At 43.8% G+C, this 18,168-nt stretch overlaps 1 protein-coding gene across 1 annotated transcript in view; it reads left to right on the top strand.

Moving 5' to 3' along the window:
* The window catches only part of PPP3CA (protein phosphatase 3 catalytic subunit alpha), a 271,308-nt gene that overhangs the window by 111,126 nt on the left and 142,014 nt on the right, over window positions 1–18,168 (top strand). The window contains exon 2 of the mRNA XM_084855718.1: window positions 716–916. Coding sequence (XP_084711844.1) covers window positions 716–916 — 201 coding nt within the window. The remainder of the gene's footprint in view (window positions 1–715; window positions 917–18,168) is intronic.

Genomic DNA, 18,168 nt, shown 5'->3' with positions numbered 1-18,168 from the left:
CTTTCAGCTGGGAGCAAGAACGTGAAAGCATCAGTATTGTATGTGTTCTGTAAAGTCTATCTCTGCTACGTGAAAATGGAGACTTTGCCCTAAGCTCTTGATGGGGAACATTTTTAACATTGTAGTTGGTTCCCAAAACGTCAGGGTTGTCATCCTTGTGGGACTGTGGTTGTTTCTACGCTTCTTAAGAGGTGTGTGCTTGCTTTCACACTAGCCACTTATTGCTGACTTGCCATTGTAACTACCAATGAAGGTGCCTGTGCTTTATCAGAACATTTTGTGTGGTTGCTGAAATATCCATGGGTAAAACCAAGCATTGCCAGGGGAAGTGGCAGTAGAGGAGAATTCAGAGTAACTACACTTACTTTTCTTAGACATGAGCACTTCAGATGAAGTGATCTTTTTGAAAGTTGCATCTGCCATGCTCTCTTATCCAGTGCTATCCATGGATTTGCCACTGTTTTCTTTCCAGGATGAGAACATAGTTAAGGGTTTAAAATTAAATTAAATTACTAAGGGTCACAAAGTAAATGTAAGTGTTTAAGAAGCCTACTAACTGCATCAGGAGAGACTCCTACTGCCTAACCATCTTAATAAATACAGAGAGTTTTTGAAAACCAGAAGGGTAACCACTAGTAGAGTTAAAATGTTGTTTTTTTTTCAGGACCAATGTGCTTACTTGGTGTATTGAACCCATCTATCTTTGTTCTTGCAGCTGTCCCATTTCCTCCAAGCCATCGGCTCACAGCTAAGGAAGTGTTTGACAATGATGGAAAGCCTCGAGTGGATATCCTGAAGGCACACCTTATGAAGGAAGGAAGGCTGGAAGAGAGTGTTGCTTTGAGAATAATAACAGAGGGTGCTTCAATTCTCCGCCAGGAAAAAAATTTGCTGGATATAGATGCCCCAGTCACCGGTAGGTGCAAATAATAATGAAGAACTAATGGGAATTCTGATACATTATAACTGTAAAACATGTATTGTATATAGCACAGAAGCTGTTACCAGAATTCTGATCTTTCACCTACTGGAATGGAACTCTTCTAGCCCAATGAGTGCTTTCATGCTTTGTTTAACTTGTCAGCTACCACTATTAGACTGGCTTTGAGTGGGACTAAGTCAGGAAACAAAGAGATCTCAAAGGTGTTCAGCAGGGGTGGGTAACATCTTTTCAGCCTGAGGGCTAAATTCAATTTTGGAAAAGCTCTTGGGGGGTTCATTGCAGTGGTGGGCTGGCCAACGCCAGCGGCCAAAAGAGTGGGGCAACACCACCAACCCAAGCATATATTAGCTTAAAGCAGCCAGTAACTAAGCCCTAGGGGAGGCAGCTCAACCTTTTAGAATGGGGAGGAAACTCCACAAAAACTAGGAAATCACAAAATGATCAGTGGCTGGTGGGACGAGGGTGGGGCGTGGCCATTTGGGGAAACCTTGGAGGGCCAGACTTGGAGCCCAGGGGAGCTGAATCGGGGGCCCAGGCCAGAGGTTCCACACCACTGGTGTACTACGGCAATTGGTTTATTAAGACTCAGTGTGGTTTGAATCATGATACCATCCTTCTTCAGGGGCAATGGCTTTCTCAGAGGAGCTGCTTAAAGAGTCTTCTGTCTCCTTAAGTAGTATTCACCGCCTTAGAAAGTAATGTTTGTTTACTTGATCAAATAATATGCAAGACTCTTTCCTTTGAAAAAATGGTTCATTTGTCCCTCAAGAGTCATGACTTGAAATGCATTGGGCACTAATAAAATTATTCCTCTACTACTTTGCCATCTCCTCTTCTCTTTGTTTCCTATACTGGTGCCTTTCCTCACTTCCTTTTTTTCCTCACTGTGTATAAAGAAACTTTGCTTTGGTGATTTACCTGACTGCCCTGGCAAAAAGCATAAGCATTTCTGAAGTAAGGAATTCCACTAAGCAGAGATTATGCAAAGTTAGCATAGGCTGAAGAGAATGGTTCTTGGCCCCCAAAGCTCACAATCCCATATGAATACCCTTCCAAATGGAACCTACATGCATTGATATCCATTCCCCAGACCCAGCAAACCACTTTACAGACTTATTGTTTGGTTTGTATGGGTAAGAAAAAAATAGGGATGTCATGACAAAGACCTTTAATGTTATCAGGTGTTAATAGAAATAACAAATAAGGGGAAAGAAAGAAAAGAAAGAGTCACAACAAAGTGTTGCCAGGGGAATGAATGAATTGTGCTTGATAAAAAAACTGGACTTTGTCCTAGGCTGGAAAACTTTCCCACCTGCTCATTGATTTGCATGAAATGCTTTGTGCCTTGGTCTTTCTGTCTTAATTATCTCCTACTTTTGATTGTGTCTCTGAATGGGAATGCTGTCCTCTATGCCTTCTGGAACACAATTCAGTGAAAAATTCTCCTGCACAAACTCCATTGAAGAGCTTCATAAAAGTTCTACAAAGTATAGCTCCCATTCATTTCAGTCTTGTGGAGGGAGATTCCTAATAGATTGTGTCTTTTTGTTTTTAAATCATGGCTCTAGAATGTATTTTCCCTGTAAACATACCATTTCTGAGATTGTAATGACATCTGTACAAAACAGGAGTAGACAACCCAGTGTCCTCTGGCTGTTTTGGACTACAACTCCCATAATTCTTGTCCATTGGCCATGATGGCTGAGGCTGATGAAAGTTGTAGTCCAAAACATCTGGAGGACACCAGGTTGCCTACCCTGGTATAGAACAATAAAGAAAAAGGGCAAGGGGAAAATCTTCTTGGAAATAATTTTAAGTATATAAACTTCCTTATCTTTGATGGCTGTATGGAATCTTCACTGCCAGTGAATACCAGTTGTTAGGGAACAACAATGAGGAAAAGACGTTGCCTTCAAATCCTACTTGCAAGCTTACTGGAAACATCTGGTTGGTCACTGTAGGAATAAGGATATTGGACAATGGGCCTTTAGTGTGATCTAGCAGGGCTTCTCTTCACAGTTGGTTCCTTTTTTCTTTTAAAAGTGACTGATAGGGCCAGCAAAATCTGAGGTGGTTTAGTAACTTCTGTTGATTTACTTGCAAGGCTGTGCTGTTCTGCCTCTCAGTTGCCACCCCCAATATAACTGCTTATTATAGTATAGTCAGTGCATAGGTTTGTACTGCGGTCTTTTGCTCCATGAGGTCTGCAAAGTCTTTTAGGATGATCCATAAGCCACCTCTGTTAAGCCACAGTTGTCCCCTCACCCATCTCTATATCCTGTATGATATAGAGACAGTTATAAAAAGACAGTTTCTTTTTTAAATGTTTTAATTAAAATTTTAAGATGTTTTAATTGTTTTAACATGGTGTTTTATTCTTTCATCTTTGCTGTTTTGATGTGGAGTGGTGTATAAATACTGTAAATAAATAATAAATAAATAAATAAAAATCTATGACAGATTTGTACATTGCTCCTGAACTACATATGAGGTTGATGGTTATACCTGGTATTGTGCCAACGTAGTCTCCTGGATCAGCGTTCAGCAAAGTCATAATATAGGAATAGGTGATGTGGCACTGGTGCAGACAGTGTGATGGCCTCTGTGTTTTTGTGGGCAGAGTGCCACCATGGGGCCCTTTAGTGCAGATGTTTGGAACCAAGTTCTTCTGAAATTGACAAGACTTCCTTTCAAGTAAACTACTGTTCTGCAACAACATGTAAGGAGGATAACAAAGGGATAATGCGTGGGGTGGGGGGGAGAGATTTCCCAAATCAACAAAAGGCTTGTAGGGAGTTGTAGTGGAGGGAGCTTAATTGGGGGTACAAAAGTCTCTAAACCACAGCCTCTAAATGCCTTGAACAACATACGTCCAAATCTTTGCTTGATTTCTGTGAGACTGTGCAGAATTATACGTGGATAACATAGACATGTTATTTGAAATGTTTGTGTATGTGTACATGTGAATTATGCCCCCCCCCCAATTTAAAACCTACACTAGTATGATTGTTCAAAGCTACCATTATGTTTTTAATGTTTTTGTGAACTATGGTCATATCAGGTTGCTTCATATATATCATTGTGTGTTAAACCATGCTCAAATCAAAATAATATTTCAAATGGCTGTGCATTTACACTATGCAATATTGTATGCCTCAGTATCTGAAAATAATCACAATGCATTAGTCCATAAATCAAAAAGTACAGTACAGCATTGGCTATGCTACTGCACTATTAAAACCGATTCTATTTGTTATTAATTAATATTTTAATAATTGTTCTTAATGCTGTTATTACTTATTATGCTTAAATACACAATACATATGTGTACTAGACATGTAATTGCATGTGTGTAAAAGATATTTACATAAATATTACACCCTGAATTCATAAACAAAGCTGAAGTGGCTAAAATATGCTCTTGGATGGGCAGCATGACCAAATTCGCATATTCCACTTGCCAGCATTGATTTGTGAATTACTAGCTGGTTTGTTTGTGATTTTGCAAAGGAGTGCCCCCTGTTTCACCCCCCCCCCCCCCCCCCGCAGAATCTTTGGACAGAAACCTTCCTTGGTGAAAGCTGAAATTTAGGTTAGGATCAGATTGATCAACGTGAATTATAAGTGTATAATACGTCAATTAACCAATATAGATTTGATATGGTCTATACTGTCCCCAAGGGGGGAGGGTTAGAAAACTTATGTCCTGGTTTTTTGGGGGAGTGGGGGGACTATGACCATCATAATATCTGAAAATAAAAAGGCGCATTTATTTTTTATTTATTATTGCATTTATATCCCTCCTGCCCCCAACCCAAGGAACTGAAGGCAGCATACATGATCTTCCCCCTCTCCATTTTATCCTCACAACAACCCTGTGAGGCAGGTTAGGCTGAGAGTCAGTGACTGCAAACTCAGCCAGTGAGCTTAATGGCCAAGTGGAGACTAATCCCAATCGCTAAAGTCCCGGTCCAACACTATAAGCACTACACCACACTGGCTCTCTGTTGTTTGCTAGAAGTGAAGTATTTTGTTTCCTGTTCTACTGCCCTACTAGTGCACATAGTCAAGCCAGAAGCCCAAAGAAACCTTCAGAAACTGCTTTAGGTTTCTATATAAACTAGATGTGTAAAATCCCTTTTTCTCTCACTGCAAGATTTGTGCTGTGTGGGTTTTTCCTCCCCTTCTTTATCCATTCTAGTTTTAAATTACTGCCTTGAATCTTCCTGAGGCTCCCTTGGGAAATTACTGCAGTGGCTAATAGACCTTGGTTTCTAAATGTTACCCTGATGTTCAGCTGAAACTTTCCTCTGCTCAGTTTCAGCCTGTTGCCAGTATCAAAGCTAACAGATTGCTCCTGGCTGCTTTGCAGTATCTGCAGGAATTTTGTAAGTGATCAAGAGCGGCTATAATAAAGGCGCTTCACAAATGAATTGTACAAAAGCCAATATGACTGCCAGATAGACTGAAATTTTTAATATTAGATATTAAAATACGTTATGGTGTTAGGAGAGAAAGCAGAACAAACTCTGAGCAAATGTCCAGAGGGGGAAAGCAGACATAGACTTCATTGATTTGAAAACATATATTTGCTCCTATTCAATTAATAAAGGATGGATTCTTCCATTCTTAGAAGGTACAAATCACAGAGAGCTATAGATCATTTTGGCGATATGTAAAACATCATATGATGTAAATAACCCAGTAAAGCAGAATGCTTAAGGTAGGGGTGTGTGTGTGTGTGTGTGAGAGAGAGAAATTTAGCTATTTCTTATTGCACTGTTATATTTCATCCTCTAATGATGAAATTGTGGAGGATGCTAAAGTAGAGGCAATGTCGGCAGGTTTGTATGTTACCAGATAAGGAAAGCCACAATAAAATATGCAAATTTATTGTTTTGCATAATTTGATTCTGCTTCTAAAGAGATAGACTTTGAAGTTACTTCTGTTTTTTGCGAGGGCAGGGATTGGTGGCACAAATGAAGGACAGGAGGCAATGGAGTGTGAGAAATTCATAGGAGCTAGGAAGCTAGGAAGGCTCTATAGAAAGCAGTGATATTTCCTGGGATAGGAAAAGGGAGTTATTTAGGGTGCTAACACCCATTCATGAAATCTCTTCCACACCAATCTGAAAACCCTTGTCAGTGGCTAGAGGGCCAGAAATCTGCTTCACTTGAAAGGAAAGCAGAGATTGTGTGTGTGCGCGCATGCGCATGCACGCACACCCCGAAGAAGCAATAAGAACAAAGAAAGTAGGGAGGCCTCACAGCAGCACATGTTGTACGAGTTGGGAAAGTGAATGGTAGAGTTGTTGTTGTTGTTGTTCAGTCGCTCAGTCGTGTCCGACTCTTTGTGACCCCATGGACCATAGCACGCCAGGCCTTCCTAGAGTTACAGGTCTGCAAAAGTTGCTGCTTTGCCTCATGCTATGATGAAGAATAGTGGCTAGGAAGGAGTTCTCCTTTAATAAGCAATTATTAAATTGCTTGTACCTCAGTAAGCTTGTCCGCTTTGGGAACCCTGGATGCAATCACTTTCTTAGTGTCCTCGCAATTCTTGATCTTTCCCTGGAATCCTAGTAGAATATTTCACTTACGAACCAGATTTCATTGAGCCTGCTTCTGACTGGCTGCTTTGGCATTGGGGAGACTGCCAAATGCTGATGTTTTCTAGTAGCAGCTGTTTGAAGCCATCCGTAAGCCAAGAGGATGGATGTAAAATTCCTGTTATCTCTATAGCAGTCTCTTTTTTTTTTTTTAAGTAGAAAGCAAAACTGTAACCCTCAGCAACAAATTGAAAGTAAATAAATTATTTTACTGTGATTCGACAAGCCAAAGGGGGAATGACTGAAGCTCACATCTCCGTTCAGAAATAACACTAAATAGTATATGTCCTGTACTCACAAATCCATATCTGAAATAGCAGGACAGACCTTGCATTGATCAATATAGATAAAGACACTGAAAACTGAACTGTACAAAAGAAAGCCTTAAGAGACTCCTGCTCTGTTTTCCGTTGCTTTGCTCTGGCTGTTTGCTTTCCTTCTTCCTTGACCTCTATTATATTTTTAAAAAAAGAGATGAGTTTTTAGTAATTAGCAGCTGCTTAATACTCCGGAAATCCTGGCATAGCGTTGGCAGGACAATCTCTTCTGCGCAGCTGCACTATTCTACCTCTAACATTGCCAGTGATCCTTGGTTCCCCTGACATTGCAGGGAATTATCAGGATAGATTGTGGCCCCAGATGAGACTGCATGAAATTCACTGAAATCTAGGGATGAGAGTGCTACTGCATCTGTAGATCTTGGACATTGGCTCTTCCTTTTCAAGCTTACATCTTTACTTTTTGTTCTTGTTCTGGAACCATTATTATAAAATAAGTGAGAGATCTATGCATGGAAGCTTTCTGAGTTAAAACAAAACTAGATGTATGTGAACGCGTGTGTGCTGGGGGTAGATGCACACCTTATGTAGGTGTGCATCTTCTTCCTGTAAGGACACTTCCAGCCACGATGCCTCCAGCCCTCTACCATGCAGGGCTGGCTTAAGACATTTGCTGCCTGAGGCAATGACCAAGATGGCGTCCCCACCTATTCCATGTTCAAAGCTGACTGAGCTGGCAGCTGAAGCTTTCTTCAACACTGGTGACAGGACAGCATCCTCCACCACACCTCAAGGCACCAGGCTAGCTTAGGGGACATAGAGCAGGGTGCTTGGCACACAGCTCTGTCCTCCAACACCTTGCTTCCACCTCCCATCATCTGTTGCCTGTGGCGACTACCTCACTCTGCCTAATGGTAGGGCCGGCCCTGCTACCATGTGTGCTACCAAGGGGACAGTGTAGGGTATATGTGGTACTGTGTGGCTTACAGGGATGATTTCACTGAACTGAATCAATAGAGTCCTTTAAAAATACACACAGAGGCACGCCTGTGGGCAGGCATACATGAACTTGGATACTATTCGTTGACTTAAAAAGTGTTTCTTAGACTTCTGCAAGCCTTGCATTGATTATATGTCCAATTACTTGTCAAGGATGGTGTTTGCCTAACACAACTGTAAATTTAATCCTATATTCTAATTCCCATTCAGTTCTTCAACTACCATCGCATATGTAGCCAAACTAGCAACAAGCATATGTAAATGAGAGATACCAACAGAACCCAAGGTTTGCAGAACTACCAAAAGAAAAAGGAAAAAATGCTAAGGGGATGCCCCTAAAACAGCCCAGTGAGGACTAAGTATACTTTGTGCTCACAGATTGCTGACTGACTGTTGAGCGGGAAAAGGCCTGGAAAACCATGTAGGAGGGGGAATGGAATGAAATGGCTGAAAAAGGAGGATGAAGGAAGAGAGACAGATATAAAAAGGGCAGAGAAAATAATTTACCACATAGTGATTTTATTTGTTTTTATTTATTTAAAATGTTTATCTAAAATGTATGAACCCTCCCAAGGCTTCATACTGAGAGGCTGGAAGTGAGAGCTACCCATAGAAATCAGTGGAGAAATCCAAGATTTTAATGTAGCCAAAAAGTTCCTGCTCTTTCTAACTATGTTCTTGTTTAATGTGAAACATTTAAAAAAGAATCCTGGTATAAACAAAAACAAAAAAAATCCAAAGCGAATGCAGCTCATTGTCCCCATAGTGCAGGTTGGAAGGAACTATGGCTGGGAAAGAGTTAGCCCTGCAGTGTAGTTCACAGTGAATATTGTATGTCAAACTCTGAGTGGTTTACACGAACCCTGCAATGTTATCCAGAGATATTAGACTTCTACTTCAAGTTGGACTCAAGTTAAGAGAGTAGCTTACAACAACTCCGCAGTCTTATCCATCGCTTTTGTCCCAGTATTGAAACTTGGGCTGAGAGAATAATATACAATAACCCTATAGAGTGCTGTTATACCCCTGTTGCAGGTTCGAGGGCTGTGCTAAGAGAGTAGCTCACAGTAGCCTGCAATGGAGACCACTACTAACAGTGCTGGCCAGAGTTGGAGCTGAAGCTAATTTGGACTCTCAGTCAAATATCCTCACTACTCTCAGGTTGCAGCAAAGATCAGTCTACACAGATTGCTCCTTTGGACCTAGAGATGTAAACTTTCTGGAAACTTTGAAGCCATGGGAAAGAAATGTGGCTTTTTTCTCAAAAAAGAAATTTGGGTAAATTGGAAAAAATATACAATACTTCCTTTTGTGGCACCCTTTACCTATCTAAAGTCACTTTGTCACTTTAGGAATATATCATTTATTCTATGTAATGGGGTTTGCTCATGAAATTATCATTTTTGGTAAATCAAATATCAACAAGAGAAAGCCCACAAGCAAAGACGGCATGGAATCTTTCTTCCTTATCTTGTGAAAATGGCGGTGCCATCTGCAGGCAGAAATGCAACTCGCATTTGAGGGCTATACTGCTTGTCCTCAGTCTATACGATTTCGTAATGATTTGATACTGTACATAGTTGTACAAAAAGTCTTCCTAATGCATAGTTTTTAGAAATCATTTTTGGCAAATTAAAAGCTAGGTAGCAATATATGAACACATTATCTTAAACATTTTATTCATAATTCTAAAACATGTATTAAGTAATCATTTCCCCCAGTTTTTCCAATTTGGGGGGGTCCTCGAAACCCCCCCCCAACAGATTGCACCCTCAATAGTCTAGTACCAGCTGAGAATGTGTCTGTCCTACAATATGGCCCATGTTTCAGAGACCCATACAGGGGTTCCTGTAGCAGCAGAAAGCTGTAGAAAGCTTTTCTCAGTAATCCTTACAGTAGCCCTGTAAGATAGATCAACATTATCTCTATTGGGGGGGTGGAGGGGAGTGGTGAAGCGGACTTGCCCAAGATCACCCAGTGAGTTCAAGGCTGAAGGGTCAGTTGAATTCATGGCCACCTATTTTGTAGTTCAAACTGTTATATACCACCCTACAGTAACTCTGTAAAAGTGTCTTTACACGCATCTTTACACTCATTTAGTACAGCTTTCCCCAGTCTAGTGCCTTCTACCTCAGTTTTGCCAAATGGGGTGCGAGATATGAGGTGATCGATTTTCAATCCTGTCAGTGGACTACTTTGGGTTTGTAGCCAAGGGTCTGTTTGCAGTCCTAGGGGCCATCTGCATGGCACCACTTTCAACCTTCACTCCGTCATGACTGCGCAGCATTGCAGCTGCAAATTAGCTTCGGTCGTGGTACACACGTGATTTACTGTGGACTTCTCCAACGGGAAAATCCGCTGTGCCCTGACACATAACCGTTGAAGCAAAGTGAACTGTGGCAGTCGTTACCATTATATTTAAATTCAGAGCTGTGCAGGCACGTGAGGGTGGGGGTGCGACACTTTGGGTTTTAGTAGCTGTATTGTATTTTAGAGGGGGTTGGGGTCTGTCCGTTCCTCATTAGATAAAATGTGAGTGGTCTACTCCTTCGTTACCGTGCCAACTGTTTGGCAGTCCTCCAGCCCGAGACTCTCGCGATGGTTTGCACATGCCAAGGCATTTTCCCATAAGAGGTACGTGCCTACCCATCATTCCAAAATGGTAGCTGGAGCGAAGTTGGTCCTGGACCTTCTGCTCCCCCGACACCCCTACCCCCGGCCCTTGGCCACTGACTCCAAAACAGCCATTGCGAAGATACGAAGCTGTGAAGGAGTACAAAGGTGTGGTTGAAGAAACAAGCATGCTTCTCTGTGCCTCTGTAACTGCGCAGCCATGAAGGAACAGGAAGGAGTGAAGAGGCATCACAGAGTGACACAAGCACTAGGCATGCCTACCACACACCCCCCACACGCAAAATGCAGTCAGTTTGGGGAAGGGACAGACAGCTCATAACTGTGGGAAACCTGCAGCAAACCAAAAACAATGCAGCAAAACGCCTCTTTGGAAATCTGCATTTTCCAGGTGAAAACCATGGTTTGGCTGCAAAGTGGCGACTGCATTGTATGTCCCAGAGGACCTCAAATCGCAGCAACCAGGGAGTAAACGGCTCAGGTAGATGGGGCCCTAGGTATTGTCTTGTGACCACACATGTTCTTTGGAATCCGTGTCGCATGAGTACATGCCAAAGTAAGTCAAGCCAGCCTCCATCCACAAGGTGGCAATCTCATGGTGCCAGACAGAGCTGGACAAGCATCTAGAAGTTGTTAACTTCAGCCATTCCAATGCCTTCTTTCTCTGAAGTTCTCATTGGGCAGTTCAGCATACGTGTGGGGGGCTGTTTTCTGGAATGTATATGGCTCTGATGTAGATGAAGCAGAGTGTCAGAGCAAGTGTGTACTCTGCAATTTAAAAACAAATCAAAATTCTGCTTCTAGGTAATCTCAAAGCTTAACACTGTAATCTGTGTAAAATGAATGTGCATGACACTTTAAAAAGAATAGCAACTATCCAAATTACCATTTTGCATAATTTTCTTTTTTTCGGAATGGTCATGGCAAGGACCTACTGGAGGCACTGAATCCCCACTGTCTGACTACTGGAACTCATAGGCAGTTTTTCTGGTGGCTTCTGAGGGTGTTGCCAAATATTGCCCATGCACCTCCAAACGTAGGGTAGATTCCAACTAAAGTCCTACTTAGAGTAGACCAATTGAAATGAAAGGGATTAAGTTATTCAGGGCTAACATAAGTCCCATTCATTTCAATGAGTCTACTCTGTGTAGGACCTTAGTTGGATTTTATCCATAGCTTCATAACACAACTTATTTGTCAATATGGACACATTGGGGTGGGAGCATGACTTTGCCGACTAGCCCTGTTCCAAACCTTCATGCATTTTATTGGAACAGTGAATTGAGCTTATGTCTTTTCTCGAGGAAGGCCTCTTCGGCTCCATCTTAGGCATTTATTCTTGTAATATGCTTTTAGGATGCCTTTTGACTGCTTTGTAAACAACAAAATTGTGTGTATAAATTTTGTAAGCTGCTTTGGGCGTTTTTAAATGGAAAAGTGGGATAAAAATGCTTGAAAATAAATAAATGTGAGCTCTGTTCAGTTTCCAATGAATGCATGGAAGTTTGGGATTAAGGCCAGCAGGCATGATCTCCCTCTCCCTCCATGTGTGTTCATATCCACAGGTATATCAAATGAATATGGTTTATATGGTGATGCCATATAATGGATATAATGGGTAATTGTTGTAGCTGTTTTAAATTTTGAATATTTTAATTCTGTTGTGTGTCGTGCGGGTCTTCTTTGTTTTGCTTTTTGAGAAGGATGTTTAATAATGGTGGTGGTGGTTTAAATGGAAGCGGAGATTCTGAGGAAGCCGAATTCTTCAACCAATGCTGCTGTGTTTTAGCAGAGCCATAGCACGTGTGCCGCCCTGGAATGCGACACATTCTCTTGAATGAAGAGAAATGAGTGGCCTTTCAGGATATGTGTCAGACAGTTTTTGTTGGGGCAGGGGAAGAAAGGAAGAGTGGAGTGGTGGGGGGCAGATTGCTACTTCGCACGTAAATCCATTCTGCATGTAAACTTTGTATAAAGAATGTATGTGATGCAAGAAGAAGATTCAGAAATAAATCACAAAACAAAATTCTGGTGTGAATGGATGCACTCTCTGTATGGAAAGGGGCCAACTAGACTAAAGTTAAGGTTGCCCCATAGTTTCCTCTTTGTAAAGTTAGTCTTGTAACTGCTTTTCCTTGGCACCCTCAGGGCAGTTCGCAATGGATAAGAGGCAAGAGGAGAGACAGGAGGGGGGAGACAGTAACACTTTAAAGGCAGAGTGTGTAACAATAGGGTGCTGACTGTCCCTAAACTGTTCCCCAATTCAAATAACCTGGATGGCCCTGGCAACAGACTCCCTGGGTTGAAACTGCTGCTACTGAATGATCCTGGATGAGCGCACTGACCTGGCTTGTATTACAGAGACCTGGCTGGACGAAGCTGGGGGCGTTAATCTCTCTTAGCTCTGCCCTCCTGGGTTCTCTGTTCGGCAGCAGGCAAGACCTGGGGGGCGGAGAGGTGGAGTGGCAGTGGTCTATCGTGATTCGACCCCCCTTACCAGGTGCCCTATCCCACAGTCTGCTGGGTTCGAGTGTGTGTATTTGAAGGTGGGTGCCCGGGACAGAATTGGGATTCTGTTGGTGTACCGTCCACCCCACTGCTCAACAGTCTCTCTTCCTGAGCTAGCCGGGGTAATCTCGGGTTTGGTGTTGGAGACCCCTCGGCTTGTTGTGCTGGGGGATTTCAACATCCATGCTGAGCCTGCCCTGTCGGGAGCGGCTCAGGTCTTCATGTCCACCATGACAACCATGGGTCTGTCCCAGAAGGTATCTGGCCCCATCCATGCTGCTGGGCACACTCTGGACCTCGTTTTGTGTGCTGGATGGGGTGACAGTGATCTGAGCATGGAGGAACTCTCTATAGTTCCATTATCATGGGCAGATCACTACCGGTGGTGTTTAGACTTGCTGGCACTCAGAACCTCTGCAGGGGTGGAGGGCCAATTAAGATGGTCCACCCCAGGAGGCTGATGGATCGAATGGTTTCCTGACAGCTCTTGGGGATTTTCCTGTTGCCTCGGCAGGCGATTCTGTCGAAGCCCTGGCCGATCTCTGGAATGGAGAAATGACCAGGGCCGTAGACACAATCGCTCCTGAGTGTCCTCTCTCACGAAGTGGAGCTGCACCAGCACCCTGGTTTTCTAGGGAGCTGGCAGTGATGAAACGAGTGAGAAGACGACTGGAGCGACGTTAGCAGAAAACTCGGAGTGAATCCGATCGAACACGGGCTAAAGCCTACTTGAAGGCCTACTCTGTGGCAATACAGGCAGCAAAGAAAAAAAAATTTCTGCCACTATTGCGTCTGCAAAGAGCCATCCAGCAGAGCTGTTTTGAGTGGTTAGGGGTCTTTTACATGCTAGCCTGCAAGAGGATAATTTAAACCCCTCGACAGCCCACTGTGAACAATTTGCTCAGCACTTTGCAGACAAAATCGCTCAGTTCTGTTCTGACTTGGACGCTATAGTTGCTAGACCCAGAGGATGTAACTTTGGCCCCTGCTTGTCCAGTGTTGTTGGATACTTTTTAATTTGTACGGCCAGAGGATGTGGACAGGATCCTTGGAGAGGTGAGAGCCACCACATGTGTTCTAGATCCTTGCCCTTCCTGGCTCATAAAAGTAGCCTTACGAGTGGGTAAGGGGAGTGGTTAATGCCTCCCTTAGGCAAGGCAGAATTCCAGCCTGCTTGAAGGAGGTGGTGGTGAGACCTTTGTTAAAAAAGCTGTCCCTGAACCCCGCTATATTGGATAATTATCAGCCAGTCTCCAATATTCCATTTCTGGGCACGATATTGGAGCGCGCGGTGGCCTCCCAACTCCGGAGATTCCTGGATGAGACAGATTATCTAGATCCATTTCAATCTGGCTTCAGGTTATGGGACAGAAACAGCTTTGGTCGCCTTGGTGGATGACCTACGCCGGAAACTAGACAGGGGGAGTGTGTCCCTGTTGGTTCTGCTGGACGTCTCAACGGCTTTTGATACCATCGACCATGGTATCCTTCTGGGCCGCCTCGCTGGGATGGGACTTGGAGGCACTGTTTTACAGTGGATCCATTCCTTCTTGGAGGGGCGGACCCAGAAGGTGGTGCTGGGGGACTCCTGTTCGACTCCCTGGCCATTGGCTTGTGGGGTCCTTCAGGGTTCTGTTTTGTCCCCCATGCTATTTAACGTGTATATGAAACCACTGGGGGAGGTTGTCCGGAGTTTTGGGGTTCGGTGTCACCAGTACGCTGATGACACCCAACTCTACTTTTCCTTTCCATCTAATTCCAAGGAAGCTGTTGGGGTGCTGAACCGGTGTCTGTCTGCAGTAATGGACTGGATGAGGGCAAACAAATTGAAGCTTAATCCAGACAAGACAGAGGTGCTCCTGGTCAGTCGAAAGGTAGATCAGGGAATAGGGATACAGCTTGTGCTGGATGGGGTTACACTCCCCCTGAAGACACAGGTTCGCAGCTTGGGTGTACTTGTGGATTCAACCCTGAGCCTGGATGCCCAGGTTTCAGCGGTGGCCAGGAGTGCCTTTGCACAGTTAAAGCTAGTGCGCCAGCTGCGCCCGTTCCTTGAGATGTCTGACTTGGCCACAGTGACACATGCCTTAGTTACATCCTGTCTGGATTACCGTAACGCACCCTACGTGGGGCTGCCTCAGAAGAGTGTTCGGAAACTTCAGCTGGTTCAAAGAACTGCGGCCAGACTGCTGACTGGGGCTGGTTACAGGGAGCATACAACTCCCCTGTTAAAACAGCTTCACTGGCTCCCATTCTGTTTCCGGGCACAATTCAAAGTGCTGGTTATGTCCTATAAAGCCCTATATGGCTCGGGTCCAGGTTATCTGAAAGACCATATTATCCCTTATGAGCCTACTCGTGCCCTGAGATCTTCAGGGGAAGCCCTTCTCGCCATCCCACCATCATCACAGGCACGCCTGGTGGGAACGCGGGAGAGGGCCTTCTCGGTGGCTGCCGCAAGGCTCTGGAATTCCCTTCCCAGGGAGGCGAGAGTGGCACCCTCCTTGATATGTTTTCGCAGGCATGCAAAAACTTTTTTGTTCCAGCAGGCCTTTGGGGATAACTAGTCTGGACCTGGGAAAATGTGACGTATGGATACCATTTTTGTTGTTCTGGTTGTCTTTTAATGTTTTTAATATCTTTACAATTTTAATATTGATGATTTAATTATATTTTTAACTTTTATACAGTTGTATTTACATTTCTATTTAGAGGTTTTAATTGTAGCAGTTTTAACGTTGTAAGGCCGCCTTGAGTTCTTGGGAAAAAGGCGGTATATAAATAAATATAAATATAGAATCATAGAATCATAGAATAGTAGGGTTGGAAGGGGCCTACAAGGCCATCGAGTCCAACCCCCTGCTCAATGCAGGAATCCAAGTCAGAGCATCCCTGACAAATGGCTGTCCAGCCTCGTCTTAAAGGCCTCCAGTGTGGGAGAGCCCACCACCTCCCCAGGTAATTGGTTCCATTGCCGTATTGCTCTGACACTCAGGAAGTTTTTCCTGATGTTCAGCCGGAATCTGGCTTCCTGTAACTTGAGCCCATTATTCCGTGTCCTGCACTCTGGGATGATCAAGAAGAGATCCTGGCCTTCTTCTCTGTGACAACCTTTCAAGTACTTGAAGAGTGCTATCATATCTCCCCTCAGTCTTCTCTTCTCAAGGCTAAACATGCCCAGTTCTTTCAGTCTCTCTTCATAGGGCTTTGTTTCCAGTCCCCTGATCATCTTTGTTGCCCTCCTTTGAACCCTCTCCAGCTTGTCTGCATCCTTCTTCAAGTGTGGTGCCCAGAACTGGACACAGTACTCCAGATGAGGCCTAACCAGTGCTGAGTAGAGGGGAACTAGTACTTCCCGGGATTTGGAAGCGATGCTTCTATTAATGCAGCCCAAAATAGCATTTGCCTTTTTTGCAGCCACATCACATTGTTGGCTCATATTCAGCTTGTGATCGACAACAATTCCAAGATCCTTCTCGCTCGTAGTGTGGTTGAGCCACGTATCCCCCATCTTGTAACTGTGCATTTGGTTTCTTTTTCCTAGGTGCAGAACTTGGCATTTGTCCCTATTAAATGCCATTCTGTTGTTTTCTGCCCAGCACTCCAGTCTATCCAGATCACTTTGAATTTTGTTTCTGTCTTCCAAAGTATTAGCTATCCCTCCCAATTTTGTGTCATCTGCAAATTTGATCAGCATTCCCTGCACCTCCTCCTCCAAGTCATTAATAAAAATGTTGAAGAGCACTGGGCCCAGGACTGAGCCCTGCGGTACCCCACTCGTTACCTCTCCCCAGCTTGAGAAGGTCCCATTGATAAGCACTCTTTGAGTCCGATTCTGTAGCCAACTGTGGATCCACATGATCGTTGTTTCATCTAGCCCACTTCGAGCTAGTTTGCTCATCAGGATATCATGGGGCACTTTGTCGAAAGCTTTGCTGAAGTCGAGGTATATGATGTCTACAGCATTCCCACGGTCTACAAGGGAGGTGACTTGATCAAAAAATGAGATCAGATTTGTCTGGCAGGACTTGTTTTTGACAAATCCATGTTGGCTTCGAGTAATCACGGCATTGATGTCAAGGTGCTTCCAGATGGATTGCTTTATGATCTGCTCCAGAATTTTCCCAGGGATTGATGTCAGACTGACTGGTCTGTAGTTCCCAGGTTCCTCCTTTTTACCCTTTTTGAAGATAGGGACAACGTTAGCCCTCCTCCAGTCATCTGGCACTTCCCCGGTCCTCCATGATTTCTCAAAGAGAATAGACAGCGGTTCTGAGAGTTCTTCTGCCAGTTCCTTTATTACTCTAGGATGCAGTTCATCTGGCCCTGGAGATTTGAACTCATTCAAAGTAATGAGGTGTTCCTTGACCATATGCCTGTCGATCTCAAGCTGCAATCCTGCCCCTTCAGCCTGTACTTCGCCTTTGCCAGGGGGGTCATAGACCCTCTTTTGGGAGAAGACTGAGCCAAAGTAGAAATTGAGCACCTCTGCCTTTTCTTTGTCATCTGTTATCATTTTGCCATCCTTATTTAATAGCTGAACAACCATTTCTTTCCTCTGCCTTTTACTATGCACGTAGCTGAAGAAAGCCTTTTTGTTGTTTTTAGCATCCCTCGCTAACCTCACCTCGTTCTCCGCTTTAGCCTTCCTGACGCCATCCCTGCAATTCTGTGCTACCTGCCTGTACTCTTCCTTTGTTACTTGGCCTTCTTTCCACTTCCTATATGTGTCCTTTTTTGTTTTCAGGTCATCCCTAAGCTTTTTGTGAAGCCACATTGGCTTCTTCTGTTGTCTTCCACCTTTTCTTCTTGTTGGAATTGTTTGTGATTGTGCCTTGAGAATTTCCTTTTTTAAAAGTTCCCACCCATCTTGGACTCCTTTTCTCGCTAGCATTGTTTGCCATGGGACCTTACTGATCATTGTTCTGAGTTTATTAAAATCAGCTTTCCTAAAATCCAGGGTACGCAATTGAGTACACTCGGCTTTTGCTTCCCTTAGAACCAAGAACTCAAGTACAACATGGTCGCTTTCCCCCAGAGTTCCTGTAACTGCTACTTTATCCACTAAGTCATCTCTGTTGGTTAGGATCAAGTCAAGGATAGCCGATCCTCTAGTTCCTTCCTCTACTTTCTGTAGGAGGAAGTGATCCGCCACACAAGTCAGGAATTTCCTGGAGGGGCCATGTTTTGCAGAATTTGTCTC

The sequence above is a fragment of the Heloderma suspectum genome, chromosome 5 (assembly GCF_057233095.1).
Source record: "Heloderma suspectum isolate Gila_16-S chromosome 5, 16-S_ref, whole genome shotgun sequence".
NCBI lineage: Eukaryota > Metazoa > Chordata > Lepidosauria > Squamata > Helodermatidae > Heloderma > Heloderma suspectum.
This window is presented reverse-complemented; position numbering and strand designations above follow the sequence as displayed.